At 42.7% G+C, this 27383-nt stretch overlaps 1 protein-coding gene across 1 annotated transcript in view; it reads left to right on the forward strand.

Annotated features, from left to right (window-relative positions):
- Positions 1 to 4124: 4124 nt before the first annotated feature.
- Positions 4125 to 27383, forward strand: part of specc1la (sperm antigen with calponin homology and coiled-coil domains 1-like a) — a 43932-nt gene continuing 20673 nt past the window's right edge. The window contains exons 1-7 of the mRNA XM_084320569.1: positions 4125 to 4259; positions 19907 to 20064; positions 20189 to 20327; positions 20418 to 22057; positions 22808 to 23015; positions 26290 to 26363; positions 27185 to 27360. Of these exons, the coding sequence (XP_084176695.1) occupies positions 19936 to 20064; positions 20189 to 20327; positions 20418 to 22057; positions 22808 to 23015; positions 26290 to 26363; positions 27185 to 27360 (2366 nt within the window). The 5' untranslated portion in view covers positions 4125 to 4259; positions 19907 to 19935. The remainder of the gene's footprint in view (positions 4260 to 19906; positions 20065 to 20188; positions 20328 to 20417; positions 22058 to 22807; positions 23016 to 26289; positions 26364 to 27184; positions 27361 to 27383) is intronic.

Consider the following 27383-nt stretch of genomic DNA (forward strand, 5'->3'; position numbering starts at 1 on the left):
AATCAACTCCGTAGATCATCCTCCATATGTGTGTGTGGGTTTTACAAAGTTTAAACAATGGGAAAGCATTAAACCGATCATCTGTCTAAACCTCCTAACTCTATTCACCCTCAAATCTGTGTTAGTTTTTTTCATCTGCTGAAAAGTTGGGTTTTTGGAGTTATGAGGTTTTGTCCCGACAGCAGCGATATGATTTATGTAAATAAAATAAATTTTCCATTATTAATTGATTCATGTACAGTTTATTCTGTTAGTCTAAGATAAACTTGCTATTTAAATGTATAATCTATTATGTTGTCAGTGACCTCTAGGCAAAAGAGCCCTTGGTATTGCACTTTGTTTACATTTCTTGTTTTGGTCTGATGTGTGGGTTAGAGTTTAGTAACTTATTATACTGTGGATTTCTCCAGATCTATTTTGGCAGAGAATGAGGTGTGGCCAGCAATAACAACCCCTTCCCCTATACCCACTCAACTCCAGCCCACACATCCAAGCAAAATATAAAATGTAAACAAAGTGCACCAAGCGGGGCTCTCTCTAGATCTACATCTCTAGATGTCGCTGTTTGGCTGCATTACAGATTCTACCTTATGGTTTAATGTAATTGTTTTAATGTGGTACTGAGGTGGTTATTTGGCCTGACAGTAACCAGATGAAACTGAATGAGTGATTTAGTGTTCTGGCAATAGTCAGATAGCCTACAGAAACATCAGCAAAATATTTGGAATGAGAGTAATAGAGGCCATGCTGCTGTTTCATCCTGGTTAAATCAGTTTAAATTATCCAAATATAATTCATTGTTTTTATCTAAATAATTGTTTTGCCTCTGCCCAAAGTTATGTGAACCGAACATGTGAATGAAAAATGTAACCATTCAACTTTCAATTGGATTGATTGATTGATTGATTGAAAACTTTATTAACAGATTGCAGAATGGGTACAGTACAGTACAGCTCAATACATACAATTGTTAAGGGGATGCAGACCAGAGAAAGACTTTCGTTTTGTTTACATCAGGGTCCCCCATTTTCAATTCATCATAACATATATGACATACATGACATACAGATAGACAGTACTGCTACATCTATACATTTATGACATACCAGATTTGCAAATACAGTACTGTTTGTGATACAAAAATAGTCCAGAAAAGAGTATATACATTTGACGTAGAAACTGTACATTGGAGGAGGTTGGGTGGGGTGGGGTTGGGGGGGGACTGTACATTGGAGGTGGGGGGGGGGGGGGGGGGGGGGGGGGTTGGGTAGGAGGGGTGGGTAGGCGGGGGACACTGTACAAGCAAAACTGTACATTGGAATATTGACAACCATACTTGGTCATTTACTGTACATTGGAGGGGGTTGGGTTAGGACATTTACAGGGGCCAGTTTCGAATTGCAGTCTCCCGTAGGTGTTCTTTGAGAGCGCTTTTGAAAGTGGGTAGTGATTCACATTCATTTACAGCTTTGGGTAGGGCGTTCCACATTGATGTGGCATAATTGTGAAACGTGTTTAGTCCCTTGTTTGAGCCGAATCTGGGTTTAACATGATTTGTGGAGCTCCCTCTGGTGTTGTGATCGTGGTATTCACTGACCTTTGGGAAGTATTTTGACATGTACATGGGTACCTTGGTCGTGTAGTGTATCTTGTAGACCAGGCCCATTGCAAGTTGCTGTACTCTGTCGTCTACTCTAAGCCATCCTAGGTTGTCAAAGTGGGCAGGGGTGAGGTGGGTTCTAGGAGTAAGGTCAAGCAGTAGTCTGACCAGTTTGTTTTGAGATGTTTGTAATTTTGTTTTTAGCGCCTTTGAGGTGCTTTGGTACCATGAGGTGCAAGCATAGTCGTAGTACCCTTGAATGAGTGCTCCTGCCAGTCTTCAGGGTATTCTTGTTTACCAGTGAGGAGATCCGGTACAAGAATCGAGTTCGTTGGTTGACCTTTTTTTATTACATTGGATGCCATTTTGTCACAGGAAAGATTTGCCTCTAGGATGGAACCCAGGTAGGTAATTTCATCTTTCCTTGTGACAATATTGTCACCCACTGTAACTGAGAAGCCGTCGGTCTTGCTGAGTTTATTTGATCCGAAGAGAATGGACTCTGTTTTACGCAGGTGTAATGATAGTTTATCGGCGAGCCATATGCAGATTTTGCCTAGTTCTGAGCTGAGGGTTTTTTCAACCTGTAACTTGTTCTTGTCAGAGACCAGTAGGGCTGAGTCGTCCGCAAACAGGAACAAGTTGCCGTCACAAGCTGACGACATGTCATTTGCATAAATTAGGAACAGTAGCGTACCTAGTATGCTTCCTTGTGGAACACCACAGCTCACTGTGAGGGGGGGGGATAGAGTACCGTTTACCTCTACCATCTGTTCTCTCCCCTCCAGGTAGGATTGCATCCAGCTCACTGATTGACAAGCTAAAAGCAATTGGTTTTGATAGTCTATCAGAATGGTGTGATTGACAAGTTTCAAGTTTCTTCAAGTTTCTTTAATAGTTGTCATACAGAAGTACAGAATACTTTTATACAAAATGCTTCTTACTGTTACGCTCCAGAGACTGTGCAAGACAAGATAAGTATGAAATAAAATAACATAGTATAGCATGTAAATTAGAAGTAAAAAAAAAATGAGGTCACAGTGTTCAGTTTAGACATATGTACAATGTTCGATGCAGAATAGACGTAACTGAGTTACCATATAATATACAATACTGTGCAGTGTACTAATATACAATACTATATAGTGCAAGGCAGAAATGGGATGAGGTGCAATTTAGGTACAATTTACAGTAGGTGTACGAGTTGTAGTGCAAATCCTTTATCAATAAATATAAAGTGTTTGTGTGATCTAAAGTGTGGAGAGTGGGTGCTGCAGTGTGTTGTTTGTTTAAGTGAGTGTGTGCGTGTGGGTGTGTGTGCTGTGTGCATTTGATGGTTGTTGCATAGTGTTTATTGTTCGTTTAGCAGCCTGATGGCCTGGGGATAGAAGCTTCTTCTGAGTCTTTCTGTGCTCGCCTTAAGACTCCGGTATCGCTTGCCTGACCGCAGCAGTTCAAAGAGGCAGTTGTTCGGGTGGCTCGAGTCCTTAATAATTCTCTTAGCCTTCCCCTTGCACCGCTTGTTGTAAATGTTCTGGAGGGTGGGAAGCCCCCCTCCAATTGTGCGTTTGGCTGAACGTGTCACTCTTTGTAGTCTGCTACGGTCTTGTGCAGTGCTATTCCCAAACCAGGAGGTGATGTTGCCAGTCAGGATGCTCTCTATTGACATGTGTCGATCACCTTGGGTGGCCTCCTGGAATAAATTAAAGTTGAATAAATAAATATATATATATATATATTATCCCCATGGGATCAGCATAATATGGGGATAAAACAGAGATGACATGTCATGATGAATTGCATTCTAGGATGCAACCATCTTCATCTAAACCTGCAAGAATTGAAGCCAATGGGGAAAGTGCCATAGTGCGTTTGCTTCTATTTTTAGGTGAAACTTTCATTAACTGTTATAATGAATCCCATTATATTTATTTGTGACCACTCAAGGTGTCTATAATAGTTGGAAATATCTTACTGTCCTAAATTTTTTGCAGATGAAGTACCACTTAACTAGCCTACAACTACAACATAGATGCATTGTTTGCTACAAGAACATTTTTCTGTGTTTTCTTTGGTTTTATAGGTGCTCTGTATCTCACTCACGTCACTTACTTGGGTACACTTAATAGTACACACTACTTTGTGTGTCCCTAGTTATCTGCTAATAGTGACCAAGATAATGATGACTTGTGAATAGTTTAACTATAAATTATTTTTGGAAATGAAGAATAACTGTCTCAAGGGAAATATTTCCAATTGTATCTCCCAGGTGTTTCTCTTAATTAAGTGGTAAACATGAAAATGCAATAAAGCTGAAATAAATAAAGGTCTCAATCAAGCAGTGCATTTAGAGTGTTTGGAATGTTTCTCTCGCTGTTTTAGTTTCATTGCAATGATATCATATGCATGCGGCTGTGATGCTGCACAGCTGAGCTGATCAAGCAGCCGAAGGAGGCAGAGAATCTGGCTGCTGCCAAAAAGACTTCAGTGAGATGACATCTGAAACTGATGCTGCTCAACACAGAAGAAGCCGATGCGGCTCGACTACGAGATTAGCTACAGCGTGCTGTCGTGCTTGCCTGTTCACTATTGCCAACACAGATGCACTTGGATCGTATCTTTATCTTCTTATCAAAGTGGAAAAATAGAATATCCTAAGGTAGGAATGTTTTGTTCGCTAAGTTTGCATGCAAGCATCAGTGAAAGAGGTCGGTCATTATTTTCTAGTTTAGGCTAACGAAATGGTAACTAGCGTTAGCTGACGTAAGATAACATACTGTAAATTAGCTTTACCTTATTGTTATTTCTGACTTTATCATAATGGTGATGGCGAACTCGTTGATAGGTAAAGACAGAACCACGCACAATACATGTACCGGATTTACTGTGAGAATGTGCTTTGATTTAGCTAGCTTACATTAAATACCGTTTGTCTGATCCAGAAACCAGATTGTAGCGCTGCTGTCAAGCCAGCTGTAGAATTTATGTTAACTTCCATTTTGGAGATTTCAAAATAAAGGTCTCCATAACAAACCCAATACAATGCTCACTGAGAAACGGGTTTTGAGGAGTAGGGTAAATCTGCAGTGCCGCAGACCGGGACCTGTACTGTGCGTCGGGGCCTGTACTGTGCGGTGCACTACTGCGCATGCGAGAAACAAAGTAAATTAGGACACTAGAAACATAAAGTAACATACGGAAAATATGACCTAATGTCCAAAATAGCTACTTACATTTTCACTGAAAGACATCTTTGATTATTTTTCAACGAAGAATAATGAATGCTTAAAATAATACTATATAGGTTAATTAAACCAGAGCTAGAAAAAAAAATAAAAACTGACTCTTATACTCTCACCTGCCTCCAATCCAATGTAGTCCCCCCCACCCAACCACCTCCAATGTACAGTTTTACACCTACCCAACCTCCTCCCCCCCTCAAATGATAGACAGTACTGTACAGTACAAAGGCGCTAAAAACAAAATTACAAACGTCTCAAAACAAACTAGTCAGACTACTGCTTGACCTGACTCCTAGAACCCACCTCACCCCTGCCCACTTTGACAACCTAGGATGGCTTAGAGTAGACGACAGAGTACAGCAACTTGCAATGGGCCTGGTCTACAAGATACACTACACGACCAAGGTACCCATGTACATGTCAAAATACTTCCCAAAGGTCAGTGAATACCACGATCACAACACCAGAGGGAGCTCCACAAATCATGTTAAACCCAGATTCGGCTCAAACAAGGGACGAAACACGTTTTGCAATTATGCCACATCAATGTGGAACGCCCTACCCAAAGCTGTAAAGGAATGTGAATCACTACCCACTTTCAAAAACACTCAAAACACCTACGGGAGACTGCAATTCGAAACTGGCCCCTGTAAATGTCCTAACCCAACCCCCTCCAATGTACAGTAAATGACCAAGTATGGTTTTGTCAATATTCCAATGTACAGTTTTGCTTGTACAGTTGTACAGTGTTTCCTACCCAACCCTCCCCCCCCACTCCTGCCCCCCCTCCCCACCCCACCTACCCAACCTCCTCCAATGTACAGTTTCTACGTCAAATGTATACTCTCTTTTCTGGACTCTTTTCGTATCACAAACAGTACTGTATTTGCAAATCTGGTATGTCATACATGTATAGATGTAGCAGTACTGTCTATCTGTATGTCATAAGCTATGATGAATTGAAAATGGGGGACCCTGATGTAAACAATACCCATTCTGCAATCTGTTAATAAAGTTTTCAATCAATCAATCAATCTGTTACATCTAGACATTTATGACATACCAGATCTACAAATATACAGTACTGTTTAAGAGTACAAAAAGAGTCTAAAAAGAGAGTATATACATTTGAGGGGGAATAAACTGTACATTGGAGGAGGTTGGGTAGGTGGGGGGGGGGGTTGGGTAGGTGGGGAAAACCATAGATATCTTGTCCTATAGATATCTATGGGGAAAACTGTACATTGGAGGTGGTTGGGTGGGGGGGGGGACTACATTGGAGGCAGGTGAGAGTATAAGTCCGTTTTTTTATTTTTTTTAGCTCTTTCTAGCTCTGGTTTAATTAACCTATATAGTATTACTTTAAGCATTCATTATTCTTTGTTGAAAAATAACCAAAGATGTCTTTCAGTGAAAATGTAAGTAGCTATTTTGCTATATTGGACATTAGGTCCTATTTTCCGTATGTTACTTTATGTTCCGTATGTTACTTTGTTTCTAGTGTCCTATATGTTACTTTGTTTCTCGTAGTGCACCGCACAGTACAGGCCCAGACGCACAGTACAGGTGCCGGTCTGCGGCACTGCAGATTTACCCTATTAGTTTTGACACTTCAATCCCAATCCCATATCAATCATAGGAAACAACATGCCCAGGCCATTCTTGTTTTGATAGTAGTCAATATTGTAGACATTTATTCCATTATCAAAATATTTGGTATTTGGTGACTGTTGCGCATTTTCAAAATATCAGCCGATTTATAATTATATCCATTCTACTAAATATCTTTATTAATGAACTTATCTTCAAACTAGAGAAATTGCTGAGTATATTAGATATTCATTCTTAATAATATTAATAAATGTGTACATTTCCGCGCTTTTGTTTTGATTGTGAAATCGGTAAACCGGAAGTAAAATCACAGCAGCAGCCTGGTGACTTTGCGCAGATGGCTCTCTAGCTAGCAAGACATTGCCTGGCTAAAGTTGTAGTTGGTTAGTTCGTTAACATACTGTAGCTAACGTGTGCTTGAACTGACAGCTTTGACTGGCCGATTGTACAAACGTTAGTTTTGTATAGCTACGTTATTTGTGTTAAAGGTAACGTTAATGCAGTAATGCTGCTACTGGTGTTGCTCTGAACAGAATAGTCATTGCCATTCTTGGGCTTATGTTACAACCTCCTTTTCTTTATGCTTTGATTGAATTGATTGATTGAAAAGTTTATTAACAGATTGCAGAATGGGTACAGTACAGCTCAGTACATACAATTGTTAAGGGGATGCAGACCAGAGAAAGACTTTCGTCTTGTTTACATCAGGGTCCCCCATTTCAATTCATTCACAATAGTGCCCATGCCACCAGCGCTGTTTGATTTAATAATAATAATAATAGATTTAATTTATATAGCACACTTTAAACTCAGTGAGATCTCAAGGTGCTTATTTGTCCCCATTTGAGGGCTTTTGGTGAATGCAGCTTCTTAAGATCTCACACACACACCATATTATATTGAGTTGACAATTCAGTTTATCTTCTAAAATTGTCATCCTTTTACGAGATGAGCCCATCCTTCCCGACGCCATGAATATCTTGAGAGTAGACATGCTAGACTTACACATTTATTAAGAAGCTCTCTTAACATGTCCAGGGAATGTGACTTATGGAACAGCCTTCCTTGCTTGCTCTCTAGCTTGCTTTTGGGAAAAATGACCCTAAGTGAAAAATCTCCACTGTTCTTGGAAACTTGGGCTGCATGTTAGAATAAGGGATGAAAACAAATGTCCAAAGAAAACAGAAGGCCTATTCCTGTATATGCTACCTTTTGAGCAGATGTTTGATCAGGCTTAACCTGTATTTTAACCAATATGTTATGATTACTGCAAGGCACTGACCAATTATACTGGGTAGACTAGTATCCTTAGTTGATACTCCAATGTACTTGTGACTATCACTCCAGCCACTCTCTCCACCCTCATCACCTGCCTCACAGACATCAAAACATGGATGCAAAATAACTTTCTCAAACTAAACTGCAATAAATCAGAAATCATCATTATCGGTCCAAAATCCCTCACCAGCCACACCCAGGATTTCTCCCTAAATATTGATGGTTCCATTGTCACCCCCTCCACTCACGTCCGTAACCTTGGCATCATCCTGGACTCCACCCTTTCTTTCCTCCCCCATGTGAACCACATAACCAAAACGGCCTTCTACCACCTCCGGAACATTGCTCGTCTCCGCCCCTCCCTATCACTCTCCGCTGCTGAAACACTGGTTCATGCATTCATATAATCAAGACTGGATTACTGTAACAGCATCCTCTACGGCTCACCAAACACTATCCTCAATAAACTTCAATATGTCCAAAACTCTGCTGCCCGCATGCTCACCTCCACCCGTCGCTCTGATCACATCACCCCTGTCCTCCACGACCTCCACTGGCTTCCAATCAAATACAGGATACCATTTAAAATACTTCTCATCACATTTAAAGCCCTCAACAACCTTGCCCCTCCCTACCTGTCCGACCTCCTCCACCGTCACACGCCCACCCGTCGCCTTAGGTCTGCAGATGCCAACCTCCTAACACCTCCCACGACCAGGCTCCGGACCTGGGGCGACAGGGCCTTTGCTGCTGCTGCCCCCTCCCTCTGGAATGCCCTCCCCAGCCATATCCGTGATGCAAACACCCTGACATCTTTAAATCAGCCCTCAAAACCCACCTTTTCAATCTTGCTTTTGACCTCTAATTCTGTCGGTTTCATTTTATTTTGTCATGTATTATTTTTTTGTTCTGTTTTTGTTCTGTTTTTTAGTTTTGCCATAGTTTTGTCTCTCCTACCCATGTAAAGCGTCTTTGAGCACCTGGAAAAGCGCTATATAAAATAGATGTATTATTATTATTATTATTGTGTATTGGAAATTAAGACACTTCCACACAATTATATCAATACAGTTTGTTTTGTTTAATAAATACTAATATTTGGTCAACTGGCCTTTATCAGACCATAACAGGAATAATGAAGGTTAGTTGAATGAAAGTCTATTATTAAATTATTACTGCATTGATCTGCAGTAAGTGTGCAGGTGTGTCTTCTTTTCCATGGACTATTGTTACTTGCAACACCTTAGCCAAGCTTTGCTGCGTGACTTTACATGTCATAAATGATTTCACCTTAAAAGTAACCTCATCTCCTTCAAATAGAGATTGAAAGAAAATGTTTTTTTGAAGTTAGAATGCATTTCATATAAATGCGGGTACCTTCTAGCCATGACCGTCATAAACTACACAACCAATACCACATATCACTGCAAGAAAGGCCATAACTTTCTTCAGCCCTAATAAATATCCTCACCATTAGGGATGTCCCAATCGCATTTTTTTGCTCCCGATCATGTGATTTTGAGTATCTGCCGATAACGATCTTTCCCGATCCGATCTTTCACATTAGTAACCAATTTGACAAATTTTTGCCAGAAACTGGCGAAGCGAGACAAGCCCCTCTGTTGCCTCAATAGTCGAGCGCGGTGGCTCACATTACATTCACCCTGAGCCCCTGAGAATGTGCTTCATACGAGAAATATTCAAAGTTTCAATCTGTTTGCACATTAGTATACATTCAGTGTTCGACTTACGTAATGATTTGCTCCATTTTGGTCTGAAACGCAGACAATAATCCTCCGAATGTTGACGTTATCCAGGTGAACGTTAACTTCATTCAAGCGAGGCATTGCAATCAATACAGCTGTTTGGCAAAGCACCAGCCGCATCCCCCATTCCTTTGCTCGCTCTAGTCAAAATAACGTGACTTTTTAGATTGGTCGTGTTGAACGCAGCTCTGTTCTTTCCTCCACGCAGAACGTCCGCCTTGCAAACATTGCAACTGGCTATTGGACTGGCTTCGGTTTCAATTTAAAAATGCTTCCAAACTTCTGACATTTTGTCTAGCTGCTCCGAGTCATCAGGTGGACCTGCCGGTGTTGCGGGAGCGACGCGTTGTGAGGTCTGCTATTTTCGGCATATGTCACTGTCGTGTGATGGTGTAAATCAAAGGAAATTTGTTTGTTTTGGCAAATTCTTCTGCTCTGTGCGACATTAAATAAATTAATGATGATATGTAATTTTAAACCAAAACTAAGGCCTCAGTATGAGTTTAAGATGTGAACATGGTCTTGTTTGTTGAATAAAAATGTAAAAAAAAATGTTTAAAGAAATTTACTCCCGATTTTCTTTTTTCGATCCCGATCTTCTGAAAATCATGTGATCTGCCCCTGATCACGTGATCGGATCGTGACATCCCTACTCACCATCATTGTAGCTGTGTCACAAAAGACGCCTTTACTTCAGTGGCTCCTGGTTAGGCTCGTATTTTGGATATTGTAGGATTTCCTTTTATTTTATTTTTTAACAAATGATGTTAGGTGAGATACTGTCTGCTCTCTTTCAAGCTTACTGGGTGCCCACTTGGCCTGTGCACACAATCACCTTTGTGGGTTTTTTTCTTCCATTGGAGACGCCACCATAGGAAGCTGATGTTATGGCAAGGAAGTGACTCCCTGCAGTTAAAGCCTACTGAATAAGGAAAGAGAACAGGGAGGGGGTATTTATGAGTGACTAGACCCCCACCCCCATCTCTCTCTCTCTCTCTCACTCTTCCCAGACCTCTTATTTGGTCTTTTGCTTTTGTTAGATTTTAATATATATTGCCCATCCCTCTGGCAAAGTCTGTACTATTCTAGAATACAAGAATGAACTGAAAGGCTGTGATCTCCAGCCCTTCTCCTGTTGCCTATTGAACACCAAAGGGAAAGGGCTGCCCCCTAGCCTAGCTAGCTCTGTGTTTGAGTGATCCGCTTTGACCCACATTCAGCTGTTCTGAAAACAAGAGCCAGGCTGTTTGCTGAGCGCCCATGTCAGCACAGGCAACGCACCATACATTACAACATAAACATTTGTCTGAGGGGCGTGCGTGTCCATGTATACACATACACATGTTAGTAACAATAGGTGAGTAGCCTGATAGTCTACTGCACTGTATATATATATATATTTTTTTTATCCACTTTTTCTCCTCCTTTTTCAATTTTTTCTCCCATCCCAATTTAGCCGTGCCAATTCTACCCTCCCCTGTCTTCATCGTTGCTCGCATGTGCCCCCCACTGGCCGGTTGTAGGGAGGATAGAAGCCCATCACATGTCCCCTCCGATACATGTGGAGGCAGCCAGTCACATCTTTTCACCTGCCAGCGCGGACTCTCATTTTGGCGAGGAGTAACGTGTAGGAGGCTCACACTGCCCCCGCCATTTTCCTGTCTTTGCTGTGCAGGCGCCCCAACCGACCTGTAGGAGTCGCTGTTCACAACGACCAGACTACCATCCATCGACTTCCCTCCCGCTAACTCTGCCAATTGAGTCAGTATGACGGCCGGCCCAAGCCGGAGGCAACGCTGACAGCCGGATTCGATACCGGTGTCTCTTGCTTTGGTGACGAGTGCAATGTCCGCTGCGCCACCCAGCCGCCTCCACTGTATATTCTTACGACAAAGCCATACAAAGCCATACTTGGTCATTTACTGTGCAACTGGGTTAGGACATTTGTAGGGGCCAGTTTCGAATTGCAGTCTCCCGTAGGTGTTTTGAGTGTTTTTGAAAGTGGGTAGTGATTCACATTCCTTTACAGCAGTGGTCACCAACCCGTCGATCTTGATCGACTGGTCGATCTTTGAGACTGTCCCTGTAGATCTTTCCATGAAAATTAAAAATTAAAAAAAAAAAACATTTTTTTTTTTTTTTTTTTATCTTACCCTGAGAGTCCACATTACAGTTCTACCTTTGTTTTGATGTGAAAAGTGATGCTGCACTTAGCACTGACTGAGAAAGTACACATACAGTTCTACTTTTGTTTTGACGTGAAAATGATGCTGCACTTAGCACTGACTGCACTTAGCACTGACTGCACTTAGCACTGACTGAGAAAGTACACATTACAGTTCTACTTTTGTTTTGATGTGAAAAGTGATGCTGCACTTAGCACTGACTGAGAAAGTACACATTACAGTTCTACTTTATAAAATGCTAATTGTAAATATGTTTGTCAATGTTAATAATATGAGAAAGTCCACATTACAGTTCTACTTTTGTTCTGATGTGAAAAGTGATGCTGCACTTAGCACTGACTGCACTTAGCACTGACTGCACTTAGCACTGACTGAGAAAGTACACATTACAGTTCTACTTTATAAAATGCTAATTGTAAATATGTTTGTCAATGTTAATAATATGAGAAAGTCCACATTACAGTTCTACTTTTGTTTTGATGTGAAAAGTGATGCTGCATAAGATGACTGCACTTAGCACTGACTGAGAAAGTACATAATAGTTCTACTTTGACGTTTTAATGTTGGACCAAAGCATTGCATGTAATTAGAATACAGGCAAATAAAAGTAATTTAGTTTAAAGTACAATCTTGGCTGTCTTTTTCTCTCAACGCTTCAATAGGTAGATCTTGCCTTCACCAAAAAAAAAATGTGATCTTGGGCTTAAAAAGGTTGGTGACCACTGCTTTACAGCTTTGGGTAGGGCGTTCCACATTGATGTGGCATAATTGCGAAACGTGTTTCGTCCCTTGTTTGAGCCGAATCTGGGTTTAACATGATTTGTGGAGCTCCCTCTGGTGTTGTGATCGTGGTATTCACTGACCTTTGGGAAGTATTTTGACATGTACATGGGTACCTTGGTCGCGTAGTGTATCTTGTAGACCAGGCCCATTGCAAGTTGCTGTACTCTGTCGTCTACTCTAAGCCATCCTAGGTTGTCAAAGTGGGCAGGGGTGAGGTGGGTTCTAGGAGTCAGGTCAAGCAGTAGTCTGACTAGCTTGTTTTGAGATGTTTGTAATTAGTTTTTTAGTGCCTTTGAGGTGCTTTGGTACCATGAGGTGTAAGCATAGTCGTAGTACCCTTGAATGAGTGCTCCTGCTAGAGTCTTCAGGGTATAGTATTCTTGTTTACCAGAGAGGAGATCCGGTACAAGAATCGAGTTCATTGGTTGACTTTTTTTATTACATTGGATGCCCGGGAAGCTACATGGTGTGGGCTATCACCCACTGACTATCACTCATACGACACTCCCTAAAAACTTGATATCTCATGTATAAACTCACCGCTACTTTAACCCGAATGTTAACCGCCATTGGATGCATTGCATGACGTGGTACATGAGGTACCAAGTTTTTAGTGAATCCCCCACATTATTTCAAGATTTCCTGTAAAAAGCCTAACTGCTATTGGCAATGCACATAACAAAGAAGGATTTTGAATACCTCAGACGAAGAACCATATAACTCCATTTTGCTCCATATAACTCCCAACTCGTATTCTGTTTTCAAACATTATTATCTAAAGATGGCAAGTTAAGATAGTTTATTCATAGTTAAAGACTGTAGAGGATGAGTACTTTATTATCTAAAGATGCTACTTGACTTTGATTTATATGTTTTACCCTACTTTACTTTGATTTTTAGGTTTTACCCTACTTGACTTTAATTTATAGGTTTGACCCTACTTGATTTTGATTTATAGGTTTTACCCTACTTGACTTTGATTCTGCGTTTTACCCTACTTGACTTTTATTTTGGGTTTTACCCTACTTGACTTTGATTATTTAGGCCTGAAAGGTTTCAAGTTCCAGTCTGTCTCTTAACCTTTGGAATGTCCAGGCCTGCAGCTCTGCACTGAGCATATTTCAGTGGGGGTCTGAATAAACAAGTGCCTCCCCAGTCGCCACCTCATAGCAGCATAAAACAGCACCTTGCCAGCTGAGAGAAATTAGGCACTTTTCCCTCCTCACAAATTAGCAGGAGGAGACTGCATCATTATCATCATGACGACTAGAATTGCCCAGATGGTATAGGGTGGTTAAGAAGTTGGAACCAGGGCCCTCATTCATCAACGTGACATAGAAAATGTTCTATTTCCATACTTAAGCACAGAATTTAGAATACGTGCACGCACAAAAAAACGGGATTTATCACACGTGCGTACACAGGTCCTACGCACACCTGTCTTGATAAATATGACTTTGATCCTACGTTTTGAGCTTGTGCACTGTTTTAAGTATTTGCATACCAGAACCGCCCCGATTAACCATATACGGTAATGGCACACCCCCATGGAATGTGGAAAAATGGACTAAGCCGAGGGAAGCGTGTTATGTGACAGGCTGACAGACGTGTACACGTACGGTGATGTCGGATATGATATCTATTAACCATTGCTGCCTGGGCAGCGCAAACACTAATAAAGACCGTGCTGGAATATGACTGCCTTTTCCCGTTTTGTTTGATTAATACCCAGGGATTAAAGTTCTCCTCAATTTTATTCCAAATCGCGACGGATTTTCCGTCAATTTTCTACCTGCTGCATATGATTTCTAGAGGCATACAATCTATTTTGATGTCAGTATTGGGTAGCCTATATAAACAATAATACGAGAGCATATACAAGAACAATGAATCTCACTGCCATGTATGATGTAGCAGATACGCCATGTGTAGCCTGCCTATATGTGATCAATACAAACTTGAACTTGAATTCCATCATGTCTGTGTGCGGGTCACTGCGGGAACTCACAAGGCTGTTGTCACAATGTAAATAAGAACGTGCACTGAAAAGTTACAGTATGTAGTTGGTTGATTATTTGTATGACAGTCAGTAAACCCTTGCAAAAAGTATCAGTTTTATTTAATGAATTGAAAACATGCAGCATGCCTTTCCTCCCGGCATGCAGCAACAACATGTATCAGGCAAATGCGCATCGCAACATTGACTGAGTGGAATCCCTTTCTATTCACATAACTGCATTTGTGATGGAGCTTTGACAGCTACAGTAACAGTCTATTGCTCGATCCATCTCCAATATCACGATGGACCGTGCCGGTGGCAAAGACCCGAGGGTGGAGAGGACTTGAATGAATTCCATCATCATATTTATATGTTGTGTCTGTCCACTATGTTTGTTACTTTGTTATCCCCCCCCCCCCTATCTATGTAAAGCGACCTTGGGTCTCTTGAAAGGCGCTATATAAAATGAAGCTATTATCATTATTATTATTATTATTATTACATCTGTGCGGGAGCTCACAAATAGACTGTTAGTCTCAGTGAAGTTTCAACGGAGGTCATCTATTCTAACCAACAAATTGAAGTAGAAAGCATTTCGTGACCAATCTTATTTGGAAACATGACACAAAATAATTCGCTTTTTATTTGAAACAATATTTAATCGCGTTTGGAGGTTGGTGTTCTGCGTCTGCCCCCCCCGTGCCAAACAAGCAGGCCAACCTCTTGTTCGCGTGTGAGCCCGTTATAATTACACTACTGTCGCTATTTTACAATGAACTATAATGAATTACGGGTCATACAGAAGTTGAACACGCCAGTGTTGAAACTAATGCACGGAAGCTTATTTCCGCGTTGAAACTAATGCATGAACTGAGCAGCGCATATGCCGTAGTAACGATATTCTACCACTGGGCGTCAGCTAAGCATGCTCCGAGCTGTGCGTAAATATAAGCACGAAGTCAAGTTCAAGTTGAAATTGATGAATCCCACACTTTGCTTAGAAATGGTCGTACGCACAGGTTAAGCACATATCTGTGCGTAAGTCATGTTGATGAATGAGGGCCCAGGTGTACCTCTATTGGCCTGGTATCACTCTCAGAAGCCACCGCTTTCTTTATTGATGACGATTTAGTCTCTGGGGACAATGGTCAATGTTTCAGCGCTTCCGCTGTAGCTGCTGGCTGTTAACTTCCGATTCACAATATCCGGGCCAAGACTTCCTCTTCCGTGCGCTGGTAATTGTTTACAGTCCGATTAGCAACCAACTCCTATAATTTTTTCAAAGGCAACACTGTAATCTGACTTTGAAAGCAATTCGCTTCTTTTATTACACAAGTCGAACGTTTCTCCACACACACAAACATCCATACTTTTTGTAGGTGTTTTAGATCCAGCTAACATTTTGGCCAATGTGATCCGCCTTTTTTGCTCCCCAGATGGGCCTGTGTACCTGCATGCAACCAAAGAAATCGCCGCCTACATTTCAAGTGACATCCCCACTCAAATGTGATTGGTCAATACTACTCAAACTACAAACTGGAAACCAGAACGCTTCCAATATCAAAATCTTGTCCCTTGCCTATAGATTCTGTGTTCATGCTGATTATGTTCAGAGATTAGCCTGGGATTGAATCCAAACATAACCTTCTCTCCTCTCTCTCACCCTACTCTGTATCCCTCTCTGCCCTCTGCCTTCTTCCTGTATCAATAGACAAAATACTAAAGGGAGTGGACTGCCCACACACTCCTTAAAAAAAAAAAAAATTGGGGCCACATACAGTACAGTGAGAGTAATTCTTTCTGACTTGTGCAGACTAGACATAGACCTAGCACCACACACCTGAAGTTCTCAGTGGCTGTGATGGTATTGTGTCCTCTTGTTTAGTGATGCACCGATGTGAAAATTGTGGCCGATACCGATAACTGATATTAATATTGCTGTTCTGGCCGATACCGATATTTACCGATGTCGATATCTCTGTATAGAAAACACTTTTTTATGATAATCAAATAAAGAGCTATTTTCCAAAACGCATAATTTTTTTTACTTTTGTAACTTATTTTCAGAAATGACTGATATTTTGAAACTATTTAAGGCCAAAACATGTAAAAAGAAGAAAAAAAAGATAATTTTTTTTTTATTTTATTTTTTAATATCGGCCCTATCTTGATATCGGACCGATACCGATGTGTAAAAAAACGGCCATATCGGCCGATATTATATCGGCGGCCGATATATCGTGCATCACTACTCTTGTTACCTGGGCCACTCGGGCATGAATGAGTGTATATAAGGGGACAGCTGGGAGCTGTGTTGAATAGCTTTGGAAATATCTCAGTTCCTAAATCTCAGAAAGATCCAAGAGGCACAGAGTTACAGTATCTGGTACTGTTTCCTTCTGGTTTGAGTGGGATTTAATGTGATGATGAGGGCCATGCCCGGGGCATTGGAAGCAGAGGCTTTATGATTGAATGTGATGATGAGGGCCATGCCCGGGGCATTGGAAGCAGAGGCTTTATGATTTAATGTGATGATGAGGGCCATGCCCGGGGCATTGGAAGCAGAGGCTTTATGTTTATCTTTGGATTTGCCATTTTTCTCTGGTAGCCGTGTCATCAGAGAGACCCTATCCTTATAGAAATCACAAGCCAAAATATGTCTTCTTGGCAGAAGAAATTGATTGGAAAAAATCTGCTGTGTGCTGTATATTCAGGAAGACATCAAGGTAACACCTGTACCTTCCTTGAGTTAAAAAAAATAAACCTATTTAGGAAAATATTTAATTTACAGTAAAATTAAGTGCAGCCATGGTTTAGGAAAAGTTAGCCTTGATAAAGATCATTATTGACCATATTCACGGCCACCGTGTGAATATAGTTGTCAATGGGGGAGTGGGGCAGGGGACGTGTTTCAGAGGGGGGGTATTTTACTCTGATCTCCCCCTCCTTGATTGATTGATTGAAAATGTTATTAACAGATTGCAGAATGGGTACAGTACAGCTCAATACACACAATTGTTAAGGGGATGCAGACCAGAGAAAGACTTTCATCTTGTTTACATCAGGGTCCCCCATTTTCAATTCATCATAACATATATATATATATATGACATACAGATAGACAGTACTGCTACATATATACATTTATGACGAGGTGGGGTGGGGGGGTAACTGTACATTGGAGGGGGTTGGGTTAGGACATTTACTGTACATTGGAGGGGGTTGGGTTAGGACATTTACTGTACATTGGAGGGGGTTTGGTTAGGACATTTACAGGGGCCAGTTTCGAATTGCAGTCTCCCGTAGCGTAGGTGCTCTTTGAGAGTGGTTTTGAAAGTGGGTAGACTAGTTATTCAAATTCCTTTACAGCTGTAGGGCGTTCCACATTGATGTGTCATAATTGCGAAACGTGTTTAGTCCCTTGTTTGTGCCGAATCTGGGTTTAACATGATTTGTGGAGCTCCCTCTGGTGTTGTGGTCGTGGTATTCACTGACCGTTGGGAAGTATTTTGACATGTACATGGGTACCTTAGTGGTGTAGTGTATCTTGTAGACCAGGCCCATTGCAAGTTGCTGTACTCTGACAACCTAGGATAGCTTAGAGTAGACGACAAAGTGGGCAGGGGTGAGGTGGGTTCTTCTAGGAGTAAGGTCAAGCATTAGTCTGACCAGTTTGTTTTGTGATGTTTGTAATTTAGCTTTTAGCGCCTTTGAGGTGCTTTGGTACCATGAGGTGCAAGCATAGTCGTAGTACCTTTGAATGAGTGCTCCTGCCAGAGTCTTCAGGGTATTCTTGTTTACCTTCAGTAGTACAGGGTTGAACATATGGCTGAATTGTAAGGGTGTATTGTCTAGCCAAGTCCACAAGGAGAGCTAACCTGAATGACTCAACATTTTGGACCTGGTTTATTAGTAAACTACTCACGTTGTTACTTGTCTGCTATTGATGTTCAGCCATATTTATTTCCAAACCCAACCAAAAGACTTATCACTGCCTCAAAGAAACCGCACAGACCAAGCAGTAGACGCATATCTCTGCTTCAGGGATTGATTCCAGCTAGGTTTCCTCTGTGCATACATACTTCAGCTCTTTCCTTTTAAGGGTCGTTGCACAAAAAGAATGTCAAGTCATCCAAGTCTGTGCTAAAGTACTTATTCTTTCTCTTCAATTCTGTCCCAAATGGCTTTTCCTGCTTTGCTGCTCTCATGGCATCAAGTCAGGTTCTCCTCAGACCTCCATGAGCCACGTGAGCCATGTTAAAGAATTATTCCTGCTCTTTTTCATGTGATGGTTCTAGGTGGTTATTTGGCCTACAAACTTGGTGCATATATATACTGTCGTTTTTGCACACACAAAAAAGGCATTTGCTCATGCCATCCAATACACAAACCGTAAAGGCTTCTTTTCCGGGCAGATCGTAGAGCTATTTGAACAGATATATAGACTACATGACATTGGTAAATTATTGATGAGTTTCTGACCAGCACTAATATATGATAATGAATGTAAAGGTTTTTTTGCCAGTAGAAGATGGAATGCAACACGGTACACTGCCTAGTGGCTACGATATTATGAAAAAGCTCACATTTTCTACCACACAATAGTTGTGTCAAAGTAGGCTGATCACTGGTAGACCAATTAGCGACCTCATATTTAAATTGTATATCTGCCAATACCAATCAATAGCCAGTAGATTATCCCCAACTAGTTCCTTGGTGGCTTGGAACTAAGTGAGAGAAACTAGTTCTCTAAGTTTGAGGTCAGTCAACTAACTACGTACACATATTAAATGTTTATCAGTGTCACACCCCTTCCTGACAGGCAGCGACGCGAGCGATCGTGATTGCGAAAATGATTAAAATGTATTAGTTTCAATCAGACTATCCTGACCTGCCGCGAGCGACAGCGAACTGAGCGGCGATGTCGTTCCCCCCTCAAATATTCGCTCGCTGTGTCTCTAGTTGAGCGATTACGCGGCCGAGTCCCGCCCCTAAACACTTTTTATTGGTCGAGAATCGCAGGCTGCTTTTGTCCGTGCTTCCAGGTAACACACACACACACATACACACTCGGACACGCGCCGCGTCATATCAGGACAGTGTCGCGTACGATTTCGTCTCCAGTTCGCTCGCTCGCTGCCTGTCAGGAACCGGTGTCATGAAGACTTAAGACTTGAAACCGCTGTCCTTCCTGACTGGACTGGCCAATACCAAACCTGTGACGGCCATCTAGTGGAGATATGTTGGTATCCTCAAGCTAATCTGAGACAGGCAAAAGAAGGAAGTTCTGCTGGGCTTTCTAGACATTCTGCTTTGGGTCTCAGTTTTATTATAGTGTTATGGAAATGACCCCTATGGAAAGAATAAATTGTTTCTGGAAAGCAGGACATCTCAATTTATGCTCTGAAGCATGTTACCTGTTCCCTCCTCTCTGTGTCCAGATTGATGTATCGGCAGCAGAGAGCCCAGTATGAAGAAGACAGGCCGGCCAGGGGCCAGTAAGGCTCAGAGTGGAGAGCGAGGGAAATCTGATGCCACAGCTACCATAGGCACTGGAAAGGCTGCAGCCAAGACAAATTCCACCGCACCTCTCTCTAAGGTAGAACTAGCATGCCTATCTGTGTAACCTACTGCTCAATAACTGATATCTTTATGTCACCTACATTGCCATGATTGGTATTTCCTGATGGAATGAATTGACTTGGTTTTTGTGGTTCTTTCAGGTTAAAAGCAATGATGACCTGCTAGCAGCCATGGCTGGGGGGACCCCTACACTTAATAGTGCTGTCACAAAGACCAAGAGGACAGCTTCAGCCGGGACTAATGCCAGTAACCCAGACAGCAAGCCAAAGACAACATCAGGTATTTCTCATTTAGTAATTTCTTAACCTGATTTTTATCTTGCACTATTGTTTGTTAGAAATATTTGACTTACTCTACCTCTTTTACAAGGTACCTCAGCCAAACGAACAACATCGTCAACCTCCAAGGAGCCAAACTCATCACGGGACCGTCTGCGGATGTCCAGGACATCGGCCACTAAGAAGCAGCCAGTGTCTGGGGCCGGGCAGGGTGATGCCGCCCAGTGGAAACGCTCTCGCAGCCAGACCTTGGCAGAGTCTGAGAGTCGCATGAGCAAGTCTAAATCGGACGGGCAGATCAGTGACAAGGTGGCTCTGGAGGCCAAGGTGAAGGACCTGTTGGGTCTGGCTAAGAGCAAGGATGTGGAGATCCTGCACCTGCGCAGTGAGCTGAGAGATATGAGGGCCCAGTTGGGCCTGGGAGGGGAGGGACTGCCCCCTGAAGAAGGAGCTGAGGAGGAGGAGGAGGAGGAGAAGCCCCAGGTGTCGGCCATCACAGCAGCAGATGTAGAGTCCACCCTGCTCCTCCTACAGGAGCAGAACCAGGCCATCAGAGTGGAGCTCAACATGCTGAAGAGTGAAAACCGCATGCTGAAAGACCGGCTCAATGCCCTGGGCTTCTCCCTGGAGCAGAGGCTAGACGGCTCTGACAAGCTGTTCAACTACCCCTCCTTGAGCCCAGACCTGGCGGCAGGCAGCGGACACAGCGACGGTGGGGGCACAGGTACCCTAACCTCATCTGTGGAAGGCTCCGCCCCGGGCTCCCTGGAGGACCTCCTGACGGGCCACCAGCATGGAGGCTCAGCAGACAATCTAGACAGTGAATCCAGCGAGGTCTACCAGGCCGTCACCTCCAGCGACGATGCCCTGGACGCCCCTTCTGGAGCCTCCTCTTCCTCAGAGTCGGAGAGCGTGCCCGCTAGAGAGCGCTCGCGGCGGGGCAGCAGCGGCAACGCCAGCGAGGTGTCAGTGGCCAACCTGACGGAGCGCATCCATCAGATGGAAGAGAACCAACACAGCACGGCAGAGGAGCTCCAGGCCACATTGCAGGAGCTGGCCGACCTGCAGCAGATCACCCAGGAGCTGAACGGGGAGAACGAGCGACTCGGGGAGGAAAAGGTCATCCTCATGGACTCCCTGTGTCAGCAGAGCGACAAGCTGGAGCACTACGGCAGACAGATTGAGTACCTCCGCTCTCTGCTGGACGAGCACCACGTGTCCTATGTGCTCGAAGAGGACATCAAGAGTGGCCGCTACATGGAGCTGGAGCAGCGCTATGTGGACCTGGCAGATAATGCCCGCTTTGAGAGAGAGCAACTTCTAGGGGTGCAGCAGCACCTCAGCAACACACTGAAGATGGCAGAGCAGGATAACGCCGAGGCCCAGGAGGTAATCGGAGCCCTGAAGGAGAGGAACCACCACATGGAGCGCATCATGGAGTCGGAGAGGCAGGACCGGAAATCCTTGGTGGCACACCTGGAGGAATACAAGTCGGCAGTGAGCAACGACCAGGCGGAGCTCATCCGCTGCCGGACACAGCTGGACCAGGAGAGGCAGAAGGTGGCTGAACTCTACTCCCTCCACAACTCCGGAGACAAGAGTGACATCTGCCAACTGCTTGAGGGAGTCCGCTTGGACAAGGAGGCGGCCGAGAGTAAGGCTGCCAAGCTGCAGGATGAACTGGGACATGCCCGCAGTGATGTCACCAGACTCCAGGACACACTCAGTAAGGTTAGTTCGGTCTGCCTGGTGCTACGGTAACTTTGCACAAAGATCATATTCTACATTCTATTTTTTTTTATCCACTTTTTCTATTTTTCTCCCATCCCAATTTCGTATTGCCAATTATCCCCTCCCCTGTCTTGAACGTTGCTAGACTATGCCTCCCACTGGTCGGCTGTAGTGAGGATAGAAGCCTTGCATCACGTGTCCCCTCCGGTACACGAGGAGGCAGCCTGTCGCATCTTTTCACCAGACAGCGCGGACGTTCAGTGGTGAGGAGTAACGCATGGGAGGCTCACACTACCCCCGATACTTCCTGTCTCTGCTGTGCAGGCGTCACCCAACCGACCTGTAGGAGTCGCTGTCCACAACGTCCAATCCCCACCCATCGACTTTCCACCCGCTACCTCTGCCAATTGAGATAGTATGACGACTGGCCCAAGCCGCAGGCAATGCCGACACCGGGATTCGAGACCGGAGTCTCTTGCATTGGTGACGAGCGCAATCTCCGCTACGCCACCCAGCCGCCCATATTCTACATTCTAGAATCGAAAACAGAAGTGCTGTACAATTATTGTTTAGAAATCCTGACATGAGACATTTTGGATTTCACTCGTGCGAACATGCATCTGCATAAATTATCATCTGACAATTTGAAATCCATGAGGACTGCCAACACATCTATAATTAGTCAGCAAGCACCACATATTAGGCTTGCTAACGATTTGGTGATTGATACATTTCTTCCTGTGTATGCAGCTGGATGGGGAGTACAGAGTTTTCCAAGACCAGGTGCAACAGCAGATGGCGGAACAGAAGCGGGCACTGGAGAAGCAGCGTGGGGAACTACAGGAGAAAGAGACAGAGATTGCAGACATGAAGGAGACCATCTTTGAGCTGGAGGATGAGGTGGAGCAGCACCGAGCCGTTAAACTCCATGACAACCTCATCATCACTGACCTAGAAAGTGAGTGGGCTGGAGACGCACTCTGATATGAAGCCCATGTCTTTCATGTTTTATGCCCCTACCACACGATGGATGTTGAGATTTCGTGTGTGTGTGTGTGTGTCTTCCTACAGCCTTGGGTTAATTAATCATATCTATTTGAGATGCAATAACCTTTCAGACGCTTTCTAGAAAGGAAATTAGTTGCTGCTTTTGTCTTGATTATTGTTTATTTGAATAAGCTGTTTCATAACTCAATGTGACGATGGCCAGTGTCTGAATGAATGAATGAAGTTTATTTTTCGGTCTTGTTTACAGACGAATCAAACACACCTGTGTGGACTTACAAAAGGAAAAGAAAAAAAGGAAAAAAATCACAAATGTACATATTCAAGGCAAGCTCGCACACAAAATTCAAAATCAACGACTGAAAAAAAGGAATAGGCTGAAGCACATGCTTATTTTTGCCTATCCTTTACAAAAAAAAATTTTGATCCTCATTTTCTATTTTTCTCCCAATTTCGTATTTCCAATTCTTCCCTCCCCTGTCTTGAACGTTGCTAGACTATGCCTCCCACTGGTCGGCTGTAGTGAGGATAGAAGCCTTGCATCACGTGTCCCCTCCGGTACACGAGGAGGCAGCTGTCAGTGGCGAGGAGTAACGCGTGGGAGGCTCACGCTGCCCCCGATACTTCCTGTTTCCGTCGCACCGACGTCACCCAACCGACCTGTAGGAGTCGCTGTCCACAACGTCCAATCCCCACCCACCGGCTTTCCCACCCTCTAACACTGCCAATTGTGTTAGTATGACGGCCGGCCAAGCCGGTAGCAACGCCGAGAGCTGGGCTCGATACCAGCATCTCCTGCGTTAGTGGCGAGCGCCTTGCCCACTGCACCACTCAGCCGCCCTTTATCCTTTACAAATTCTTAAACTAAATATATTTTAATATAAGAAAGAAAAACTAAAAATATGCTGCAAGATAAAAAAAAATTTAAAGAAAAAAACAAATGTTTGATGTTTTACTCAAAACTCTAATCCTGAATTATTTTATCCTTTTTAAGTCTTTTTTTTTTTATCCACTTTTTCTCCCCATTTTTCTATTTTTCTCCCATCCCAATTTCGTATATCCATTTCTTCCCTCCCCTGTCTTGAACGTTGCTAGACTATGCCTCCCACAGGTCGGTTGTAGTGAGGACAGAAGCCTTGCATCACGTGTCCCTTCCGGTACACGAGGAGGCAGCCTGTCGCATCTTTTCACAGCAGCAGCTAGAACTCTCAGTGGCGAGGAGTAACGCATGGGAGGCTCACGCTGCCCCCGTCACTTCCTGCTTCCGTCGCACCAGCGTCACCAAACCGACCTGTAGGAGTCGCTGTCCACAACGTCAAATCCCCACCCACCGGCTTTCCCACCCTCTAACACTTGCCAATTGTGTTAGTATGAACGACCGGCCAGCCGGTAGCAACGCCGAGAGCTGGGCTCGAACCCAGCGTCTCCTGCGTTAGAGGCGAGCGCCTTGCCCACTGCGCCAATCAGCCGCCCCCTTTAAGGCTTTTTTAAATCTCCCCTGAGAGGTACACAACTTCAACCCGTCACTAAGGCTATTCCACAATTTAACTCCCAAAATGTAAACACATCTAGCTTTTACATTAGTTCTTACCTTTTTACATGTTTTAAAACTACATAACCCTCTTAATTTATACTTTCCTTCTCTTGGTTATAAGAGACATTGAATACAAACTGGTAGGCTTTTACTCTTAGCACAAAATGATTTCCAAGGTTTTTATGTACAGTACACCATATCTACACATTTTAATGTGCAGGACTTTATGAATAATAGATTTGTCGATTCAAGGTAACTAGCTTTGTTTATTATTCTAATAGCTCTTTTCTGTAGTTTAATAATAGGATCTATATTTGTTTTATAAACATTCCCCCAGACCTCAACACAATATGACATGTATGGCACAACAAGTGGAAAATACAATATATGCAAACATTTCTGATTTAATAGCTCCCTTGTTTTGTACAGAATGCCAACGGATTTGGCAAATTTACCTTTGATATATTGTACTGTATATGTGGCTTCCAACAGAGTTTGTGATCTATAATCACACCTAAGAATTTTGTTTCATATACTCTTTCAATTTCAGTTCCATTTAAATGCAGTTTAATTTCACAGTCGGTAGGAACACCACCAAATACCATACATTTTGTTTTGTTTTCATTAAGAGACAATTTATTCCTATCAAACCATTTCTTTAACTTTATCAATTCCCTTTCTACTGTTTTCAATAATTATTTTATGTCCTCCCCTGAACAAAGTAAATTAGTATCATCAGCAAACGTAACAATTTTCTAAATATTCAATACTGTAAAAATGTAATTTAAATAAAGTATAAATAACTTGGGTCCCAATATGGAACCCTGTGGAACACCACAAGTTACTCTTCTAAGATGTGATTCTGTATTATTAATGTTTACATATTGAAATCTATTATTTAAATAACTTCTTAACCAATGATGAGTGACACCTCTTATTCCATACCGTTCCATTTTTTGTAAAAGCAGGCAAATGCTTTACGTAAGTCAATAAATACACCTATTGAGGGTTGTTTTTCATTAATTGCTGTTGATATATTTTCCACAAAATCTATCGCTGCTAAAACCATATTGATGGTCACTCAATAACTCATATTTTTCAATAAAGCCATCAAGTCTATTTACAAAGAATTTTTCAAGTATCTTTGAAAATTGAGGTAGCAATGATATAGGTCTATAATTTGATATAGTATGTATGTCACCACTTTTAAAAATTGGAACCACCTTGGCCATTTTCATTTCATCAGGAATAATACCAGTTAAAAAGGATTTGTTACATATATAAGTGAATGGTTTAAGGACACAGTCAAAGACTTCTTTTATAGTTGACATGTCAATAGTATTACTATCAGTGGATTTCTTTTTCTTAAACTTTCTAACCACTTCTAACACAGCACTCTCACAAACACCACCAAGGAACATTGAGTTGCTGTTTGATGGTGAATCAGAATACGTTTCACCCTCCGTAGGGAGGTCAATTTCCTTAGCCAAATTAGGGCCTACATTAACAAAATACTCATTAAAATCATTAACAATTTCCTCTATACTTTGAATAAATGAATAGTCATTTATTGTCATGTCTCTACCAGCTCTTGAGTTGTTTTAGAGACGGTTGGTGCTTCTCTCCCTGCGCTGTGTGTGAATATATCCTGTGGCCTGTTCACATGAACTCCCACCATGTCTTCCTCTCTCAGACTCTGTGAAAAAGCTGCAGGATCAGAAGCATGACATGGAAAGGGAGATCAAGATCCTGCACCGAAGACTGAGGGTGAGCTGGGGCTGGAGAGAGCCACCACGAGCCTGGCCAAGCACAACAGTAACTCAGGATGGCTGCGGGTCATTAATGTCTTAAAATGTCCTTCACATTGGATACATGCAGTAGGGAGCAAACCTCCGCCAAGACTTAACAATCTTCCAGCTTTGCTGTTACTTTCATGCTCAACATTTTACTGGGTAGATGACAAAAACAAGAGTTGCCTGTATCATCAGTCTCAATAGACCCAAGCTGTAAATCCATGTTTTATGTATCAACAGCGGTGATACTACCTCACATTATTGTACGAAAAACACATTTGCATGATTTTTCAACTGTACAACTACCAGGTTAGGAGATGCGCTCATTTGAAAACTGAAAGTTTGGTATGATGGTGGTGCCAAGTCAAATCAATAACTTTTTTTCTCTCGGGGTCATGAATGTTCACAGTTAATTTTGTGACGGTATGACTAATGAGTCATAAGATACGCTCATTTGAAAATGTAAAGATATTCTTGATGGTAGCGCTAGTGGAAAGGTCACCAAGATCAATAGGCATCTTCCGTTATGGGTCGTGCATGTTTACACTAAGTTTTCTGGCAATCCGGCCATTACATTTTGAGATAAACGCACACAAACAAATGGGTGCAAAAAATATAATAATAGGCCTTAAAACATTAAATTGTCTTAAATTCAGTTTTGGAAAGGTCTTACCGGTAAATATTTTTAGGTGACAGGACGATGTATTACCAATCTCTTGTGTACCGTCCGCTAGATTGTCCCTCCCCATCTCTGCTACGCATTTTACAAAAGCAAATGTGTGTGCCTACATGCAGGAGGAGTCATTAGAGTGGCGTCAGTTCCAGGCCGACCTGCAGACCGCCGTAGTCATTGCTAATGATATAAAGTCGGAAGCGCAAGAGGAGATCGGGGACCTGAGGCGCCGTTTACAGGAAGCGCTGGAGAAGAACGAGAAGCTGAGCAAAGAGCTGGATGAGGTCAAGAACCGCAAGTAAGATACACAGGTGGTCAGAA

Source organism: Notolepis coatsorum, assembly GCF_963971535.1.
Source record: "Notolepis coatsorum genome assembly, chromosome: 1".
Lineage (NCBI taxonomy): Eukaryota > Metazoa > Chordata > Actinopteri > Aulopiformes > Paralepididae > Notolepis > Notolepis coatsorum.